This window comes from Tympanuchus pallidicinctus, unplaced genomic scaffold (genome assembly GCF_026119805.1).
Source record: "Tympanuchus pallidicinctus isolate F22 unplaced genomic scaffold, pur_lepc_1.0 scaffold3, whole genome shotgun sequence".
Lineage (NCBI taxonomy): Eukaryota > Metazoa > Chordata > Aves > Galliformes > Phasianidae > Tympanuchus > Tympanuchus pallidicinctus.
The window spans coordinates 72,168,392-72,188,962 of NW_026294747.1; the positions used below are offsets into that span (position 1 = coordinate 72,168,392).

The 20,571-nt window shown below is 36.3% G+C and overlaps 1 protein-coding gene across 29 annotated transcripts in view; it reads left to right on the forward strand.

The window, feature by feature from the left end:
• PARD3 (par-3 family cell polarity regulator) overlaps window positions 1-20,571 on the forward strand; it is a 424,256-nt gene that overhangs the window by 218,596 nt on the left and 185,089 nt on the right. For 22 of the 29 annotated variants that reach the window (XM_052692888.1, XM_052692876.1, XM_052692889.1 and 19 more), the window contains 4 exons: window positions 137-519; window positions 10,447-10,586; window positions 12,149-12,277; window positions 16,048-16,086. In XM_052692888.1, coding sequence (XP_052548848.1) covers window positions 137-519; window positions 10,447-10,586; window positions 12,149-12,277; window positions 16,048-16,086 — 691 coding nt within the window. The remainder of the gene's footprint in view (window positions 1-136; window positions 520-10,446; window positions 10,587-12,148; window positions 12,278-16,047; window positions 16,087-20,571) is intronic. The other 7 variants (XM_052692872.1, XM_052692898.1, XM_052692880.1 and 4 more) reach the window with 1 other exon arrangement.

Below are 20,571 nucleotides of genomic sequence, written 5' to 3' on the forward strand. Positions count from 1 at the left end.
AGGTTTTATACTTTATGCCTCAATTTCTGCTATTCTGTCAGCTCATGTTGCTTAATTAACATCAGTAATTATGCTTATAATGTCTTGCAGTCCGCCAGTCCTAATTTGCTAATTTTCTGTTCATTTTGAAACCTAGAGCACAGCATATGTTTCGCCAAGCCATGCGTACGCCATTCATTTGGTTCCATGTGGTCCCTGCAGCAAATAAAGAACAGTACGAGCAATTGTCCCAAAGCGAGAAGAACATGTACTACTCCAATCGGTTCAGCCCCGATTCCCAGTATAACGACAGCAAAAATATTCACAATTCTGGACTTCACACGTTACAAAGAATGTCTAGAGCGGGTAACCAGTCTGATCAGACCGAGTCCTACTCGCAGCTACCTCATAGTGTGAGTTCATCAGGGAAACCACCATCGGGCCTGGCACCATCGCCTCAGAAAGTTCTCACCTCCACTGCAAACAGCGGGTATAACACCAAAAAGATAGGGAAGAGGCTCAGTATACAGCTAAGAAAAGGTAAGGCACCAGTGCATTTCTCACATACTGTAAGATATATGGGTGTAGTGTATGTCCTTGTGTCCAGTGCCATTATATTAGGCAAGGCAGTTTGCAGTAGCATAGGAATGGCAGTGGATTTATTTCTGAAACACAGATGCTACTGGCATTCTCAAGCCAAATGGTTGCGTTGTCCGCAACAGCAGTCTTGCATTCAGTGTGTGCAACATATTTACAGAAGACCATTTTTGAGAAGGCTGTGACCTTATTTCCTATCTGTTAACAAAAAAAGAGAAGTGCTGTGGGTTTTACAGCTTCTGTTGGCCAAGACCCAGAGAGTAAAGAATTATTTAACTAATAAAAGTAAATAAGCTAAAATGGCCTATATTTTGTAATTTCTGTATATTTTCTGTATACTCTGTATTTTCTGTAGATTTCTGAACTTTATGGTTAGCACAACTTTTCAAATTGCAGTTTTACTGTTAGATTTTTAAAGTCTATTGAATTGAGTTGGTAATATGGACTTGGTTATTTCTAGTTAGCATGTTAATCCACTGGGATGTGAAAGATATTGTTTAAACTGTAGAGATGAAATGTGATATTTCCTATCTGATGAAACTTGAATAAGGCTGAGAGACTGTTCAAGAGCAGAGAAGAAAGTGGTGCATGCTTATCTTGACATCTGTCTTGTATGTATATACTACATGTAGATGCAATGGTACACCCATGGAATTTTTATCATATATTAAATGCCCTTAGTGAGAAAGTTTGATCTCTTTATATAATAACCATCTAGATGCTTTAAAGATTATTTAAAGATTATTTAAGTTACAGTGAAATGGTATTTAGATGCAAGTATTTCCTACCTCCTGATAAATGCTTTTTAAAGGATTATGCATGCTGTAAGCTCTGTGATATTAGAACGAGCATGTTTAGGGTAGGTATAATTTTGTCTCTAGGAACAAGAACAGTATTTACATTTTGCAACAAAAAGTTTACCTGTGTGACAACATTCTTCATGAACTTTGTTTTCCTCTTAGGAAATTGTATTTTCCTGGTGTTGATAATGTTTAATTATTGTTTTAGTAGAAAGATATCAGAGACAATGCATTGAATGGTAGAGATTTTAGTTTCACAGGTGCCAGGCTTCTTGTCACATTATCATAATGCTTTCTTTTCTATGAACTTCATGTGAACCACCAGATTGTGTCTTTCTGGTTGCTGAATTTTAAGCTCCACAAACTTAGGTGACATAAGGTTGAGTTGACAGTTTGCTTCTGTTGTTGATGCTCCTTCAAGAAATACTTGAGGCCATCAGCTCAAGTCAGCCTGTTTGGAAAAGCATTTTGCTATTCGATGTGTAAGGAATTACTGTGCTTACAAGCAAACTCTCAGTCACTGCAGACTTTTACCTATTATTTTTTGTGTCCATTGGAAGCCGATAGAAATGTCATTTGGACATTATATAAAATAATTCCTAGCCAGGAGTGTAAATACAGTTTTCAAATAATTTAAAACCATCAACAAATGTATATGGAATATTGAAAAATAACATTTTTGCACGAAACGTGACAGAAGTGATAAGAGAATGTAATTGTGATTTATTATGGATACTTTGACTGTGATATGAGTTTATCTTGATCCTCTTGCACTGGATAATATTTCATCAATAATTACTCCCCCACGTTTGTTAATAGCTTTGCTAGCACCACTATTTTAGATGGTTTTGCAGAGGAGGAGATACGTGCTGCCTGCTGATGGAAAGTGATCTACAAAGATACTTAACATCTAGTTCACACCAGAAAATATTGGATGTCTCTAACGCTAATAAAAGCTTTAAAACCCATATCTAAATTATATTTCAGATGTTTGTAGGGAATATTTGCTCTTACTGCTCCTCATATGAGAATAATACATTTGTAGAAATTACACCTAGCTCAGATGATGGAGAGACAGAGAGGAACTATTTAGTGTTCTGTTCTTTACGCATGGTGATATTAAAAAAAATTAAATATCTGTGCATAAAGAAGGATACCTTTATATCACTGCTGTCTTTCATGTGTCCGTGTAATCCACTGTGAGAAGAATTAATAACGTGAGTGTTAATATCCACTGCAAGGCCTCCCATTTTGGCTTTCATTTGATCACATAACAGTGATTTGATCACTGTTAACATAAATGTGGAATAACAATCAAAGTAAAACACTTAAGTATACGCCAAGTTTGTTACAAATATAAGTACAACAAGGATGTTGATTGTTTCTAATGAAGGATGTTGTAATATCACAAGCTTTATGGAAACTTTACAAATGTGCTTTCTTTTTGGCTAACAGACAGCAGTTATTTCACCAATTATCATCATTAAATTTGAAAAATGAGTACTGAGGCATACAAGCTTCATCTTGAAATTCACATTTTATTTAACCTGGGTATTCTGGTTAATGATGTAGTATATGAGAGTTGACTCCTTTTTATTACAAGGAGAGCTTTATTACAGCTGTGTTTCTGTGTATTGCATGAGCTATATTATATAAAATGACACAGTAAGATAGCCCTACAGTATGTGCTTCTGTAATTATGATTTCTTAATATTTATTGCTGTTTTGGCATTTTAAAATAACCTGAACTTTCATAGGATCTAGCAGTTTAATAAAGTCAGAAGAGAAGGTCAGTCATATGTTTCAGTCAGTGCAGAATGTTTGTTGGCTTTTCTAAATGAAAATGGATATCTGTTTATCTTTCCTTAAAGGTCAGGGCCTGAACTTTTAGCATACAGATGTAGGGTTTATTACTGATATTCAAATGCTATTAAGGGTGTATAACAATCTGGCTTAATAGTTCACACAAATTAAGATAGCACAAGAGATGACAGCCATCCTGTTTATATATATTTTGATGTAAAATCACAGTATGTACAAATAAATAAAGCAGTTCTTAACAGCTAATAGATAGAGAAAATAAGATCACTGATATAACACAAGTGATATAGTAAGTATCAGGACAAATTCTGATCTCATATACAAAAGTACAGTTCCAGAGTGATTTTATATTATTATTTTTTTTTTTTGCCAGCAAGAGCCAATACAATTGAGAGAGAAATTTAGACCAGCACTTATAAATAATAAATAACCTATCATTCAACAAAAGATTCTAAGGCTCAAGTCTCTGAGCTCTTGTGGCATTTAACCTGATGCTCACTAAAGCATTCAAAACGCTGCTTTTCAGTTGGATATTATATTAATCAGATTTCACATATACTCTTTTTTTACATCACTGTTATAAGAAAAACCTGAAGTACTCAATCTTTGAATTAGCTTCCTCAAATTTGATTGCCCTTAAATATGGTAATACTCACTGTGTTGGATCATATCTATCTATAACTACATTTTTGTCTGACTAAATTAAATATATCATTCTTCAGCTAAAATGTCAAATCTGAGCTCTTATTTTCTAAGTTGATTCTTTTCTTTGTTGGGCAGGGAAGAACTTGATGAGATTTAACAGGAGCAAGTGTAGAGTCTTGCACCTGGGGAAGAATAACTGCATGTAGCATTACAGGTTAGAGGATGACCTGCTGGAGATGGCCCTTGTGGCCAAGAAGGCCAATGGTATCCCAGAGTTCATTAAAAACATCATGGCTAACAAGTTAGCTACGGCATTAGCTATGGCAGAGGAGATTCAGGCTGGACATTAGGAAGTATTACTTTTCAGAAAGGGTGGTCAGGCACTGGAATGGACTGCCCAGGGAGGTGGTGGAGTCACTGACCCTGGGGGTGTTCAAGGAAAGGCTGGATGTTGTGTTGAGGGACATGGTTTAGTAGGAGCTATTGGGAATAGGTGAACGGTTGGACTGGGTGATCTTTTAGGTCTTTTCCAACCTTGGTGATTCTATGATTCTAAGTTGAGGAATGTGATCCTTCCTCTCTACTCTGCCCTGGTGAGGCAACACTTAGACTACTGTGTCCAGTTCCAGGCTCCCCAGTTCAAAAAAGACAGGGATTTCTTAGAAAGAGTCCAGCAGAGCCCCACAAAGATGATAAATAGCCTGGAGCATCTCCTGTATGAGGAAAGGCTAAGTAACCTGGGTCTGTTTAGCCTGCGGACAAGATGACTGTGGGAGGGTCTGATTAATGTTTATAAATATCTAAAGGGAGATGGGGGGCAAATGGGTGAAGCCAGTCTCTTGTTGGTGTGCAGTAATAGGACAAGGAGTAATGGTCAAAAATTTGAACAGAGGAAGTTCCATGCTAATGTGCGGAAGAACTTCTTTACAGTAAGAATGACAAATCACTGGAACAGGGTGCCAGAGAGGTTGTGGAGTCTCCATCTATGGAGATATTCAAGACCTGTCTGGATACCTACCCGTGCGACCTATTGTAGGGTACTTGATTTTGCAGGGGGGTTGGACTCAAGTTTCCATCTAATTCCTGCGATTCTGTGATTCCAGTTCCATCAAATATTTCCTTGTTTTCTCTTTGAAGAATTCTTTACAGTTGGGCTTCAGTCTGTATCTCTGTGCTCCCAGAGCACAGCTTAACTGCCAGCCATAGCCCAAAGAGTATTTATCTCTTGCAAAATATCATAGCTTCAAGAGAAAGAATGAAGTGATGGAAGTAAAAAACAGCCTAACAGCCAGAAAGCTGTAGGAATTGCCGGGTCTGTCACAGAAAGGGCCTCGTACCATGTTCTAGGAGATGCTTAGGTCTGAAGGAGGCACTTCAGTGCACAACAGAGAAAAATGTGTCATTTTTTTATGTGAGGAGAATTACAAGACTTCTTGCTCTTCAATTTCCTCTTGGATCCCTGTTTGCTTGTTCCCCCTTCTGTAGTTGCTAATGATGCCTCTTATTGCAGCTTAACACTGAAGACCTACCAGGTGCCTGGTCACTGCACAGTGTAGCACTGCAGCACTCAGCCTTGCAATACACCTCTTTTTTTTTTTAAAAAAAAGAAATAATTAGAGGCAGAAATGAGTTCTTATGGATAGCTTGTAAGAAAGCTAAATTAAAGTATAAAAAAAGAAATTAAGGTATATAAAATATATTAAGATATTGAATGCATCCAGAGGGTAACAAAACTGGTCGCAGGGCATGAAGGATTGTCATCTGAGGAGGGGCTGAGGTTATGTGGCTGTCCATTCCAGAGAAAAGGAAGCCAGGAGGTGACTTCACTGCTGTCTGCAGCTCCCTGAGTAGAGGAAATAGAGGGAGGTTCTGGGCTCTGCTCTTAGAAACTGATGACAGGATGGGAACAGCACAAAGATGCATCAGGGTGGTTCAGACTGGGTTTGGGAAAAAATTTCTTTACCTTGAGGGTTTTCAAACACTGGAACAGGCTTCCTGGAGAGGTAGGTGACTGATGCCCCATGCCTATCGGCGCTCAAGAAGCATTTGGATAGTGCCCTTAAAATTACACTTGGTTAGCAATGAAGTGGTCATTGGACTTAATGATCTTGTAGGTACCTTCTAACCAAACTGTTCTAGAATTATATCATATTTGCTGTGGAGTAAAGCGTATGGATAGAAAATCACTTGTTTTACTTGTGTTAAATGGTTTATACAGTGCAGCAATAAAACATGGAATCCTAAACTTGACTATTAAATTATCCTGCATTATGTATCTGAACTGTACAGATTTACATGCATTTTTCATCATATTCTCTTGTTTTCCCACGTTTTTTTTTCAGCCAGACTTTGAACTGACATTTTAAATTTTTACTTAAAATTTCTTTTGAAATGATTGAAATGTTCTCGTAGAAGCAGGCTGATTTTAGATTTTCTTTGGAGATGCAGTAGTGGTATTTGTCACTTCTGAAATGTAGTATATTCCTAAATTGTTTAAGTGACCTTGAGAAGTAAGATTCAGAAGTGAAGCAAATAACTTTTAGCATTACTACCCACTGAAGAAGAATACCTTTCCTTTTTTTTTTTTCTTCATACTTCTGATCATTATGTACTAACAGTCTTAAAGAAAGGAAAAAAAAAAAAAAGAGAGAATGTTTATTCCAAACCATGCAACTGCATAAAAAATGAGCATGCAAGTATTTGTATTGTTTGGGTGTGTGGCTGCAGCAATTTTATAGACAGCTAAGAAACAGACTCATAAACAGTCATTTGCGTCCACAATAATGCTGATATTCTGAAAATATGGAGCTTAAATTAAAGACAGTAAACCAACTTCTCAGGAAGTATCTAAAATGGTCTTGGTTAGATTATTGAAGCCCCTAATGATGAGGAGAGGATATTTTCAGTTCAATTCTTGCATGAGGTTCAGTCCTTAGCAAAAACTACTTTCTAGGGTAAAATAATAGGTTAATTATTTTAGAAATAATCCATCCATCCACAGATCTCAAGGAACAGTCCATGGTGAAAAAGCAGGAATTTGAAATGCTTGGAAAGAGAGCATTTACTGTGATTATTGCCACTAAACGCTCAGCCCTTCTAGTTAGTTTTGTTGTAATGTTATCTCTCCCCTTATAGTTGATAATTTCATAATCCAATGCTTTCATTAAGTGGAGATGTTTTATTTTGTAATTCAGTTGTTTAAACTACTTTGTGTCACGAACTGTTAATATTAACCAATATCCCTTATTATTTTATGAAAATGAGGTTGTGTTCTTTGTCTGTACTTTTCCTTTACAATCTTTTATTCCATCTGAAAACTGTTCACCCACATGGATTTTCCATATTTAGGATGTTATAAAATTTTGTCTGTGTCCTTTGTGCTAGCAAATCGCCCAATTGTATCATTATAAAATATTTTGATAAAAATGGCTTAGAAAGCCACTCTCCTGTAGAGAGTGACGTGTAAGCAGTGGAAGCAGTGTCGAGGAGATGACTGCTTTTTGTCTCATGTTCTGGCAGTATTTTTCCCCAGGGGCTCATTTTGCTCTGGAGAATTTAGACCTGCTGTTGGTGCTGATGGAGGACTGCACAATTTTTGATGCAGAGGAGGAGCCTTGGAAAATGAGAAATGTTACTCCAGACACTCTTCCTACAGTCTAGAAGATAAACATAACGTTACTGAGAAATTAAACACTTCTTTACTGGGAGATAACAGAAAATCTAGCAATCTCCAGTAATGTTTAAAAATTATTTTAACATCCTATCAGTTTGTGATCAGACTAATTCCAAATGATTAGGTAGTGTTCATTTTGAACATATGTTTAACGATTTCCATGAAGGATCTTTCTTTTTCCGTATCTTATTGCTAATAGAACCAATATCCTCCAAAGCACCAACTGGAGCATTAAATCTGCCTCAATTCTGTTTGCACAACAGAGCTGCTTTGCTATTGCCTCTGCTGTTTTTATTCACCTAGTACTTCTTTGTCTTCAGGTGGAGCTGGCTGAGCACTTTCAGGTAATGTGACCTTAGGAGGTGTGCTCAAAATGGCATTCAGGAGAAAAGGGGAGCTCTAACTTGTTGAGAGAGCTGCTGATTTATCAAAAGGAGCTTAAGAATTTGCATTACACAAATTAGTGGGTGATTGTTAAACATCATTATCACTTGGTGTAATTTGATAGTTGTCAGAGATGACAACTGTAGAGTGAAGAAGACGTGTTCTGCTGTCACTGATTTCAAAATCTCTAAGATAATGCATTGAACATAGCTTAGATAATCTAGACCTTGCAAGCTAAAGCTCCTGACTTTGAGTAGGACTCTCTTTGTTTTCAAAAAGATGGAAATTCCTTATTCTTTCACCTCTTACACTGGTTTGTCATGTCCAGTTTCTCCCATTTTAATGCTTTTTTGTTATAAATCAGAGGTATCATGTTGCATTGCCTCCTACAGTATCAGAGGCGTCTACAGCATGTTTGCACAGTTAGCCTACCTCACAATTTTACATTCTCATGACTGAACATGTTTTAGCAATGGGGAGATATTTTTTGTCCATTGCTGTTAATGGGGCAACTAAAATGCATGGAATAGGGATAACTGAATAAATTTTGTGTATAAAAAGGAAGAAGAAAAGGAAAAAAAATGTTCGGAACAATCCAGTCACTGAAATCATATTTATTTTTGGCCACACCCATTTATCTCCATGTTGTCAATCCTAACTTAAATATAATTAAGCATGGCAGTTTGTGAAGCTGCATTGTCCAGCTAAGGGCAGCTCTAGAACACCAATAGCATAGTGACGCTGTGAAAAAGCCAGCTGTAAATGAAGCCAAGAGCTGCCTCATACAAAGCTGCAGAAAGCAGCAGAGTGGAATGAAACCCAATTCAAAGCCCTTTCTTTCCACATAAACGAGTAATTAGAATTTTATTCTGCTAATATCTGGACTCAGTGTGGATCTTCAGCATTCTTCTCACTTTGGTCAAGTCTTTCTGAATAGTTGACAGCAGAAAATGCCACAGTCCAAGCTTCTATTCTGTGCACATTTGTAATGTGAATGTTTCATCTTCTGTTTTTTTTTTTGTTTGTTTGTTTGTTTTTCTGGGGGGGCTTACAGTGGAGTGTGTGAACCAGGCATCTGTAATAACACCATGATCAAGCTGTGGGAATTAAGGTTATTAATAATGAAATATTGTCCTGGGCATGTTGTCACACTCTGATAGCACTTTAGAAATCTTAGCGCACAAAACATGTATTTGAACAGCAGTTTTCTACACAGATCCTTAAATTAAGGAAGAGATAAATTCCATAAAAAGCAGAGATGCTACTTTAAAAACCCAACCTTTCACTTTTATAGATCATTTTCACATGTTTCAAGGAGCTAAAGAGATCTATGAATGTTTGAAGCATTATTAAAATTGTGAGGTCTCCAAAGTAAAATATAGATGTTAAGAGATCTAACATTTTTTCATCTGTATGTAATAGCACTGATAAATTTTATATCAGTCTGAAAATGACTGAAAACTTTCAAATTCAAATATCAGTTTTTTCATCTATCTCGAATGCTGCAGACATAAGGAAGGGAACTCGTGTCACTGAATTTTGAACTGATCCAAATTTCCTGAACCATCTGAGCTGCACACACTTGCTGTGGGTAAATCAGGACTTAAATACTTTCAAGTTGAAGACTTTAAAAGGTTGTGTTTTCCAACCCCCCATCACCTGTGTCAAGTTCTTGATAACAAATTATATTGTGCTACATCTTAGTCAAATACAATTGTGCAGATTTCAGAAAGATGTGTGTAAGCTGATACCAATTATATTGAACTGTTCTATTGATCACAAGTCCTATTGCTGGTGGGGTATTACCATGAGGTACAATTCAGAGACGAATGTCTTCTAGAAATGAGCAGGCCTCATTTGCCATATGTACAGGACTTTCTTGTAGATTTCTCAAGGTCGCCTTAGAGGTCTGCATCAGCCAAGTGCTGTCAATTGCACAACCTCCTGGCCTGGCCCTGGCATCAGCTTGCACATTACTGTGTGGAACAGCATGTGAGGGATTTGCCAAAGGCCAGGGCAGAAGCCCATGGGGCAGAGGAGCTGCTGAAGAAATGAGCAGAAGGAATGAGACCACAAAGTTACGGTTCTGCCCATTCATGCTGGGGCCCATATGGGAGTTGGCCAAGCCCTGTGGCGTCATGTCTAAGGACTTGCTGAAGAAGCTGTAGTAGAAAAAGAGGGGATTGTTGACAATATCCAGATTGACATGGGGGAAGGCAGTGACAGGACATCAAATATGCTTTGTTCTGGTTTCTTGTCACTCATCTAATCTGAAATAGAAAGTTGGAAATATGGCAGTGACTTGGAAATCATAAGAACAGTGAGTTTCATGAAGGGCCTGCTAAGCCACCTGTGCCAAGAGTCACTACTTCAGTTATATTGTGCTTTTTTTCCCTCTCCTCTACAGTAACTATTATATCTTATACATTATTTTTTTCATGGATTGTATCAGTGAGATATGCATACATTCTGCTGAATGAAATTAAAATGCAATATAAAATATAAAAAATGCATTTTCACAAGTAATATTATACATTCTTTATGCAGGTACAGAGGGCCTGGGATTTAGCATTACTTCAAGAGATGTTCCAATTGGTGGCTCTGCTCCAATTTATGTGAAAAACATCCTTCCAAGAGGTGCAGCTATTCAAGATGGGAGACTAAAAGCTGGAGACCGATTAATCGAGGTGAAGATGCATTGCATGTCTGTGTTTTGGCATGAACCCGCAGTGTAATTTACTCCAAAAACTCTCAATAGCTTATATGACAGGGGAGTAGTGCTACTGAGAAACAAGGCTACTTCACTCCTGAAGGGAGAATGGCCTCAAGGGGATTAAATTCCCCTTAATATCTTCTTGCAGACCTAGCTGGAGTGATATCAGATGTCACCTTCCGCAGCTCTTCATTGCTGTCCCTAAGCCAAATGACACTGGAGGTACAAGTGAGATTTGTGTAATGGCCTCTTTGTGCACTAACTTCACTTTTCTGCCAAACTGACTAAGTCAGCTTGAATTATTTCTAGAGCACATAGCCTTCTGTAATTATTGTAATTGCTGAAAGTATGTCAACGTAACCTGGATGACGTAGGTAGGAGACTGAGAGGCATCTAAGAAGATGATTATGGCATCTCAACCGTGTGAGCTGTGATCTTCTATGAGGGAAAAGAAGAAGATGGTTTCTAACACCGAGTTCCCTTGCTTCACATTGTTGATGTGCCCGCAGTGTTTCTGAAGAGGCCTGAGAATACCCTGTCTTTCCCTGGCTTCTCCCTTCCTCAAGTTATTTCATGCAATCACACTGTGGAAAATGTTCCATTACATACTCCATACTTGGCTGTACTGTGTAAGTGGCATATGGAGGCCAAGGGATAAGATTACTGAAAATAAGCAAAAAAAACCCCAAACCCTCCCCTATGTTCTTTTGGGGATAAAGAGTTTTCTACTTTGGGTACAGTTTATTTTGGAAGATACATTTAGAATGTATGTATGTACAACACCAGTGTAAAGACAGAATCATATTTGGATCACACACGTTGGTTTTCATCAAAAGAATTTTATGCAAAAATTCATGTAAAAATACTGGTAGATGAAACTGCTGTAGAGTATACTGTGTTCTGTTTTTGCTTAAGTGCAAGGAAACATCGCTGTCTTGATTCTTATTTGCATTCATATGTGAAGAATGCATGTTTAATTACTAAGACAACATCTGGCATAATTTCTTATGTTCTTGAATGGAAATGAGAAAGTGTCATAAATAACAGTAGTGAGAATGGAAAATGAGAAAAAGAAAAACATGAAGAAAGCCAGAGAAGAGATTGACTAGAAGAAGGAAGTAACAAAGAAGAAAAAATTACTATAAATATTAAATACGTGTGAAATAGTGTGGATAGTAATAATGTGCGTGAAAGAGAAATAAAACAGCCATATAAAAGTTCAAATTTGATAGAAGCACTTTGAGGTTTTGAGAGTACTTTGGCTACAGTTATGATCCAGGTTTCTGAAATATTTCTAGACAAAGTGTATGTGGTCTTTTTCTCAAGATCACATAAATATGGTTTGAGTTAATTTATGTAGTTTATTTTTATAATTTACAGCAATTTCTCTAAGTGATACTGACCCAGGAAGCAGTGCTTTTCAGTGGCATTTTTAAAAAATATCATCTCATGAGAATCAGATAAATTTTCTACATGAAATCTAATATTTTTCCTATTTTAGTGTCTTACCAATTTCTAATATTTCCTTTGTCTCAGGTGAATGGAGTTGACTTAACAGGCAAAACTCAAGAGGAAGTTGTATCCTTGCTGAGAAGCACCAAGATGGGAGGGACTGTCAGCCTCCTGATTTTTCGACAGGAAGAAACATTCCATCCAAGGGAACTGGTGCGTAAAATAGAGAGAAGCTAAGAGATTTATTTAGATGAATGTGAGCAAATGATCTGATCTCTGTCACCTACTAGTAAACATATGCACTGCGTACAAGGAAACAAAATAGTATTTATTTAGGACATTTCACATGAATGTTTATTATCATCTTTGAGATCTAGTATTGGAATTAAACATTTCTTAGTAATGTATAAATGAGAATTTTACTTTGAGTGAAGATGTTTACTACAGAAGTAGCTATTGGATGAACTTTCTTTGAATGCATGGAGACAAGCAATTATTTCATATCTTTCACATGGACAAATCTATGCTTGAAAGCTTGCAATTTATCCCACTACTTGCTCACTAAAATATTTCAGTGCATATACTATTATGCCAAAACAGAATATGTAAATACCTAAAAAGTGGAATATATAAAAAACAGTAGCCTTTTTTGAATATAAATGAAATCTCTCTATGCAATGGAAACCCTGCAGTTATTAATTTATCAGGGTAATTCAAAAAATGTTTCTGAGAAATTTACATCAAATGGAAATAAAATGATGTTTCATATTGTACCTGTTCCACTTGCAAAAGGTATACAGAAATTTTCTCTGATAATTATTCAAGATAATTTCTGTTATGAAAAGATAGACGGTGAATGTAGCAGTCTTACTTTGTTCTGTATTCAATTAAACTGCTGAAGTTATCTATTATTTGTATTATCATAGCTATATATAGCTCTAAAAATAAATTATTTGGCTGCATTATCATAAAAATGGACAAATATAAGTGGCTTGTAGTGTGATGAATAGATTCTATCATTTTTCTATTGGTTTTGTGTTATTTTGGATGCAAAAAATAATAGATTTTTGTTTGGCCATTTCAAGACATTTAACATTAGTCTTTTATTTTCAAAACTACAATTAAACCTAGTAAGTCAAAATGACAGGGAATGTTGTAAACGTATCACAGTTTTAGCTGAGTATGCTTGGAATACGACTGAAAGTATTGATGCATCTACATGCAAGTTAAAATGAAGAGAAATGAACCATTTGAAATCATATTATGCCCTACATTAATGCTGCACTCATGAAAGCAATCTGTTTATAATTTCCTATGATGTGTAATTTTCACAGTATTGCTATCTTTCATAAAGGTGAATGAAAATGCTTTTTAAGTTTTCTAAATAAACTTAGAAATAAGAAAATTATTAATTTTGTGTATATTATTTCTACACTAAACATAGGAAAGTACATAATTAAATAGCGTGTAATTTAACTTTCTATTTTGTTTGAATGTTTTATTAAAAATATATGGTGTGAGTATGGCATGTATTTAATGATAGTAATTCTTGATTTGGGTCTAAAAATAACATGAAATTAGATCCTTTAAGTGAGTTTAACCTCAGTAGCCTGCCTGCTGCTGCTCAGGTGATACTCTGAGCTATTTTGGCAGACATCAGACTAGAGAAACCAGATCTTTTTGTCAGGTGGGCTCTTTGGTCAGAGGGTCAGGTCTGACCTGCTGTACATTTCTGCAACTCCAGTTGAACAAATTGCACTGTGAGGATCTGACAGTATATGGGAGTGATGATCCTCTGTTGCATAAAGATGTGTTTGTTTGCATTTTGACTTGAAGAAATGTTAGGTATGCTCTGCTGACAGCCGTCAACAAGCATAAGCAGAATTGCTGGGGAAGGTGTTGAACTAAAACCCATCATAAGGGCTGTTCTTTCTTCTCTGGTAAGAAATAACCTTAAAAGAAAAACATCTTTTTAGACAGCTCCTCTCATTGTCTTTTACTAGCTTTATGTAGAAGATAAAAGAAAATTAATATTGGATGAGCGAGGGGGTCTGAAAGCATGTTGGTTCATCCTTTTGCCATACAAACCTTCTTTGTCTTTCCATCCTTCCCCTATTTCTGTCACATTTTCTACATTTGTATGCATTAAATTTTGCCTTAATGGGATATGTCTCAGAAACTGTAAGCATAAAATCATGTTATTTAATATTATCCATCCTATAAAGTGCTGGACTTGCTGTTCCTTGCTGAGCAGCACTCTGTTAAAACCATTTTATATTTGCCAACATTTGTACAGATAGTAATCCCAATAAAAGGGGTGTTTAAATTTTATGTTTTGGGCTATGGCTACATGAACGACTTTCAAAAAGTTATTTATCCTTGAGTTTCTTTATAAGTAAAATGAAGATAATAAACTTTCAGGAGAGTTGTGAGTTTAATGTCTGTGATGCACGTTGCCATTATTGTCTGGAAGGAAACTACAAAAATGTGTAGTTATATATAAAACTTAAAGGAATGTTAAACTGAGCCCATTGAGGTTAGTATGGGATTTTGTGTCATCACATTAAGAGCTGTGAGTGTGATGGAGAACCACTATTCAGTGTAGCAGCTTCTATAATACAGATAATGGTAAAAGTGATTAAAATGTGGCCACAGTGTGTAAAATCAGATTCCACTGGATTCCACTCTCAACAGTGAGATCTCGAAAACCAGTTATGCTTCTTCAGAATACCAGGCATTTTATTACTTTCAGTGTTACTTAAGGCCAAATATCTAATATCTTAGTGTTTGACCACATCACCGTGAGATTTTCTCATAAAAATCTCATCCTCTTGCCGCCTTCCATTATGAAAGGGGTGAGGAGTACTGTAATTAAGTTAAACTCACTAGACTGTCATCATCCTCACAAACCTGAAGTTAACTTCCTGTGACATATTTTTGTAGAGCTTGCTACTGTTGAATCCATTGAGGTATTGGTTTGGGTTACTCAGCTTTTGAGCGAAAAAAATTCTCAATGTTAGCAAAGAGAGATGGGCCTGCAGTTAGTCTCCCTTATCCTACAACCTTAACTTGTCCATTGCTACTTGTAGGTCCTTTATGTGTTCCTAGCATTTGCCTCCTTCATCTTTTGTTTTATTGGTTGTTGACTTTACCACTACATTTTCTTGAGTTTAAAAATTTCAATCTTTCAATTCTTCTGCAAGACTCCAAAACAAAAAAATCCAAAAAATTCTTGGTTTTCATTATGGAAGAATATCTGGTTAGCCTGAAAGCGATCATCCAGCCAGCAGCAAGATGATCCCTGAGTGTTTAAAGGGATTTTCATATGGGTGTGCATGGCCTTGGAAGAGCAGTATTCCTTATGTGTGCTTCCAGAATTTTTGAGGAATGCAGAATGGTTTCTCAATGATGTATGTTTGCCTCATATGCCCTAAGACGTAAATGCAGAGTACAGGAGGGCTCCACCTATGGTATGCTAAAAGCACCCTCCTATCTTTGGATACGCAGTGTGGTTATTCTGTTTCTGTTATTCAAACTTATGGCAAAGGGAAATCCCTTACTGAAATGTGAATGGATGTTTTTTAAAACAGATATTTAATTAAAATATTTGGAAGGCTTCATCTGGATTGCTGAGGTCATTCTTTGAAGCCCTCAGAGTAGAAGAGAAATGCCAGGGAGAACATCCAAGACATTCCACTAGCCAGACAATGGTGCAAGCAGTTGGGATCCTTCCTTAGCCAGATAGCCACCTTCTTCATAACCAGATTAATCCAGGTGTGCTGGCCTCAGATTGCTGCACGTTATTTTTGTTCACTTCTCATTTAGTGCTAATTTAGAAAAAAATTGAATCAGCGTGATGAATGCCCTTCATTTTTCTCTTACCACTTCATGTCAGAATTAGACCTCTTTGCTTATCCCCCTACTAATAGATAGTTTATGTCGTATATAGCTGTGTTCTTATTTATTTTTTTTACTTCCTTTAGAATGCAGAACAAAGCCAGTCACAAATTCCAAAGGAAACGGTAAGAGCTTTGTCTTTTCCATACTGGAAGACTCACAAATGTTTTTAAACTGATATGGCACTTCTCCATCAAAGTTTCACAAATCCTCCTTTCACATTATATACTGTAGATGGCTCTCTCTAGCTTTACATTTTAAATGCATTTTTAATGTAATTTCAGATACTGTTTGAATATCGTGTAGAATTCAATTATTAGGTATGTTCAAACACTACTTGAAATTACATCTTTTTATAACAAACACCTAAAGTTGAAATGGTAATAGTAACCTCTTAGTTTGTGTTACTTTTGGAAACTTAATTGTTTAAAAAATGATTATATGACCAAAACTTGAGATACAAAATCATAGCAATTAAGCACTTTGAATGTAAGTCTGAATTGACCTTCACACCAAACTAGGATTTCTTAGTTATTTCAAAGAAATTATAGGGAAGTAGTATCAAGTGTAACCCTTTGAAGATTGTAATAGGTTGCATATATTGTGTCAGTGAGGCTGTGTACTGATTATATACCTATTTGGTCAGTGGGACAGACTCAGTTTTAGTACAGATTATACTAACATGCAAAACTGTTTACTAAAATAAAAGACTTTATGAAATATTACCATAGGATATTACAAGAAATGTACCTTAAATGTATGCCATATCTGAGTTGAAAATGCACTTCAAGAAGCTCCATTCAATTAGGTACCTTTTTCAAAATTAAATATTAAATTAGGTTATAGAGAAATTACATGAGTTCGTGCTGAGATTTGAAATTAGTTAGAAAAGCTTCTGAAAAACAGTAAAAGCAACTCTAGATGAATTGGAATGCCTTGTCAGTGATGGTGAGATAGTATGTGAGATTAAATCAAGTTTAGGAGAAGAGATTTAACAGTCATCACAGTTTCGAGTGTATACAGGTTGGCATTATCAGTGTTTTAGTCCAATGCAATGTAACTGGCAAAATGAGGTTTGGGTTGAAGGCAGCTTTTATTCTCCACCTTATGTTTTTCTTACACATCCTCTAGTCTGAAACTCATCTGCATAAGGGCTTTGCACGACTGTAGGTATATCATTGTGTCTGACGTGCCTCACAGTATCTTCTCAGCACATCTTTACAATGCATGTGTGTTTCTTATCTTCTTAGTTTCTTAACATGTACTGCTGATATGTGAGGAGATCAAAGATCAAAGCCCAGGATAGCATTTCTGCCTGTAATTGAATACAATTGAAAACAATTTGTGGGTGCGGCCTTATAAAAGTGGCCTGCTTTTAGGAGTTACATTGCAATTCTGCCACAAAATCTCACTAAGATTAGGCAGATTGCCTATTGGGTATTTATATAAAGTAATTGCTTATCTGTTGCAAACGTAATGTTTTGTAACAAATTCTATGGTGAAATCCTTTCTCTGCTGTTTTCTGTTCCGACTTCCCTGCCTCTTCTAAGACAAGTCCAAAGGAAGAAAGGCACTCTCATTTCTCATCCATAGGTGTGAGCCACACGTTTCTCATTAAGAAGGAGATAATGTGGGAGCAACAGGGAGCATATGAGTAGCTAGGGATTGCTGAAAAACTGTGCTTGAATCAGCCAGAAAGCCCAAACAAGCCTTAGAAATAAGGAAGTGAATTGGGAAACATGCAGAGACATACAGAGAAGGAATGAAGTGAGAAAGATGGTCAATACAAAAATATTTTTTTGCATAATGTTTTGTTTTCTTTCATTACGGAGTGAGATCTTTCTTTTAAATGAAAGCTAAAAGCAATAGTGACCAACAGTAGGAACAGTAAATATCTTAAAATTTCCCCCTTCTGGGTGAAAATAAAAATATAGACTAAATGTGAAAGGTGTCAGTCAGTGTTTAAAATGCTTTTGCTCCCTTTCAATCTTCTTTGCTTTGGATAGGTGTAGTACAGCTTTTCTGCAGAACTGAATTCCCTCAGCTGCGCATTAAAAATGCAGTCACACACTTCTTTTCCTTTTTAATTTATTTTTATTTTTAAAAGTGCTTTTCATTACTTTATTTTCCTCCAGTCTGCCTCTATCTCTGTTTATTCATCCTCTGTCTAATTTTCAAGTCTTTGAGATTTCTATCTTGCAATTTCTGTTTCTGTGCATGCTCTGATCTTTGTGCTGTTAGTTGTGAGGTTTTAGACTCAAGGACTTGATTTAGTAGAAAGCAAAGCAAAATAAAAGAAAAAAAAAAGGATAGAAAAGTGTGATGAAAGCAGTGAAGCTATTAGAAATGAGAGAGGTGAAGTACAAAAATCTGCTTCTAATTTAAAGGGAAAATGGCTGTAGGGTTGTTTTTTTAATGGTTGTATGTCTTTGTAGAGAAATAGAAGAAAAATGCAACTTAGAAAATAAAGATGAAAAAAAAAACCCTGAAAATGGAAAGCCTGAAATAAAATTTATATATAGATACAAGAATATGAAGCCTAATTTATCAGTATGTTATTAACACCGAGGGGTTGCATTCATGAAACTGCTCATTTGAAATAATTTATACTAATATTGTGGCACTTGAACGCAGTACTAAAAATCTTTATGCATATAGTAGAAGAAAACCTTGACAGTTGGTCTCCTTCTTAATTTATACGTAGCCTCGAATCATTCAGTGGCTTATTACTTACTTAACTGCCCTTCCAAGAAAGCATATAATTTTATATTTTGTGCACCTTCACAGAATACACATTCTTCTATTCTCATTGATGAACTTCCATAACTGGGGGGTTTGTTTAACATGCTAAGCTCAGAGAATCCAAGCTTTGCTCTTCAGTTAGCCATAAATAAAATAAATAAATTCAGATTGTTAATGAATCTTCAGCTCTGTTCAGTAAGTGTGCCCTAGTGAAAACTGGATGGATGTTTTTATTTTCTCTTTGCAGATGAATGGAACTGGTATTTGGTTTAGTCCTGGTGCAAATCTCAAAGCCCTGCTTTGCCCAGGCACTAGTTATAATCCTTGGTATAGCTGATGACAAAATAGAACAGATGTACCTATTTCTGAACATGGTGATTATTTGGAATGTAGGAGAATGACCGTAATATGAAAACCAGTAATTCATCATTATTACATTTCTGTTTCCAAGCATAATTATCTTAATCTTGTTACAGAGCATTCAAATGAACTGTTAATTATGCTATGTAAAACATCTGCCAATTAATTTTTCCCCCATACTCTTTGAAAGTCAATAGTGTTTCAGTAATATTTTGCTTTTACAATTGGCATTCACTGTTTATTTTCTGAATTCAAACCGGCAACTTAACTTTCATGTAAGCATAGTTCTAGAGAAATAATAATTACCATATATGTGTATAAGTATTTTTTACAGGACATTGTCTGTAACTAAAGAAATTCAAAATTAGGACTCAGACTCCATTTCATGATCGCTGCACACAGCAGTATGGGAAGGCTTCAATTTCCACCGCTGCAATAGGTGATCCAACCTTCTAAAAATTGAGCCAAGATTTCACATTCAGTCAGACCAGCCCACACTACTGGCAGTGCTGATATCATTAGATACGAAATGATTTGATCAAATGTAAAAGTGATGCTGCTGTTACTTTCACGATGTTTAGGAATCCTACGCATAACTGATGCTGGTTGTTTTTATATCTTTTTTATTGCAGTGGTGTGAGACAGAAGGGTGATTACAATGCAATACGGTGTGCTGTTTTGAATGGTTTCAGGTTCTGTTTTTCATAAAGTTGTAAGATAAGAAGCAGATGAAATGGAAGAAACGAATGTGTAATCTCCTGCAGGATAATGTGTTTAGAGTAGGAGGTACTCTATGATTTAGTAGCTTGTTCTAGAGGCATTAATGAACAGAATGGAGACATAACTTGTGAATAATTAATATAATAATTGAGTGACTGTGCATGTGAATGCTCTTTGAACAATTTGAATTCCCAGAATGATCAAGGGTGACCAACCAGCACTTCTGTGTTATGCTGTTCTTGAGTCTGACCCTGCATCTCGTAGCTTTGTCTCTGTTGTCCCCACAAGACTTATCTGGGCTGTAGTGTGACTGTGGTACAGAGTAAGAAGCACCCACACAGACTCACTTCCTTCTGAGAGAGCTGGGAGTGCAGTGCAGCTGTAGTCAGTATCTCAAAGTTTAGATTTTGAAAACTTCCTGGGCAGTTTCATGCCAGTTTCTTGCAAGCCAAAGCATCCCTTCCACCAGGTTTCCTCAGAGAAGCTTGTAGAATCACCCTGAAGCCCCATTATGTGCCTGTTATTATTCACCATGATTGTGCTGTTTCCTACATGCCAGCCTCAGTTATTTTGGATAATGAGAAGCTGACTGTATAAGGTATTTACAATTCAGACAGGAGATGTAGGATTGGGACTGAAAGGGGCCCTGAGGTCCTTTGGTTGGTCGTTTGCTAACACAGGCAATGTGATCATGGGTTCTTCCAAACACTTGGCTTAACTTGGGTGAGTACACAGTTCGTGTCATTACTTAAAATTCCTCTGAAAACTCACTGGTTATGTACAAAGCT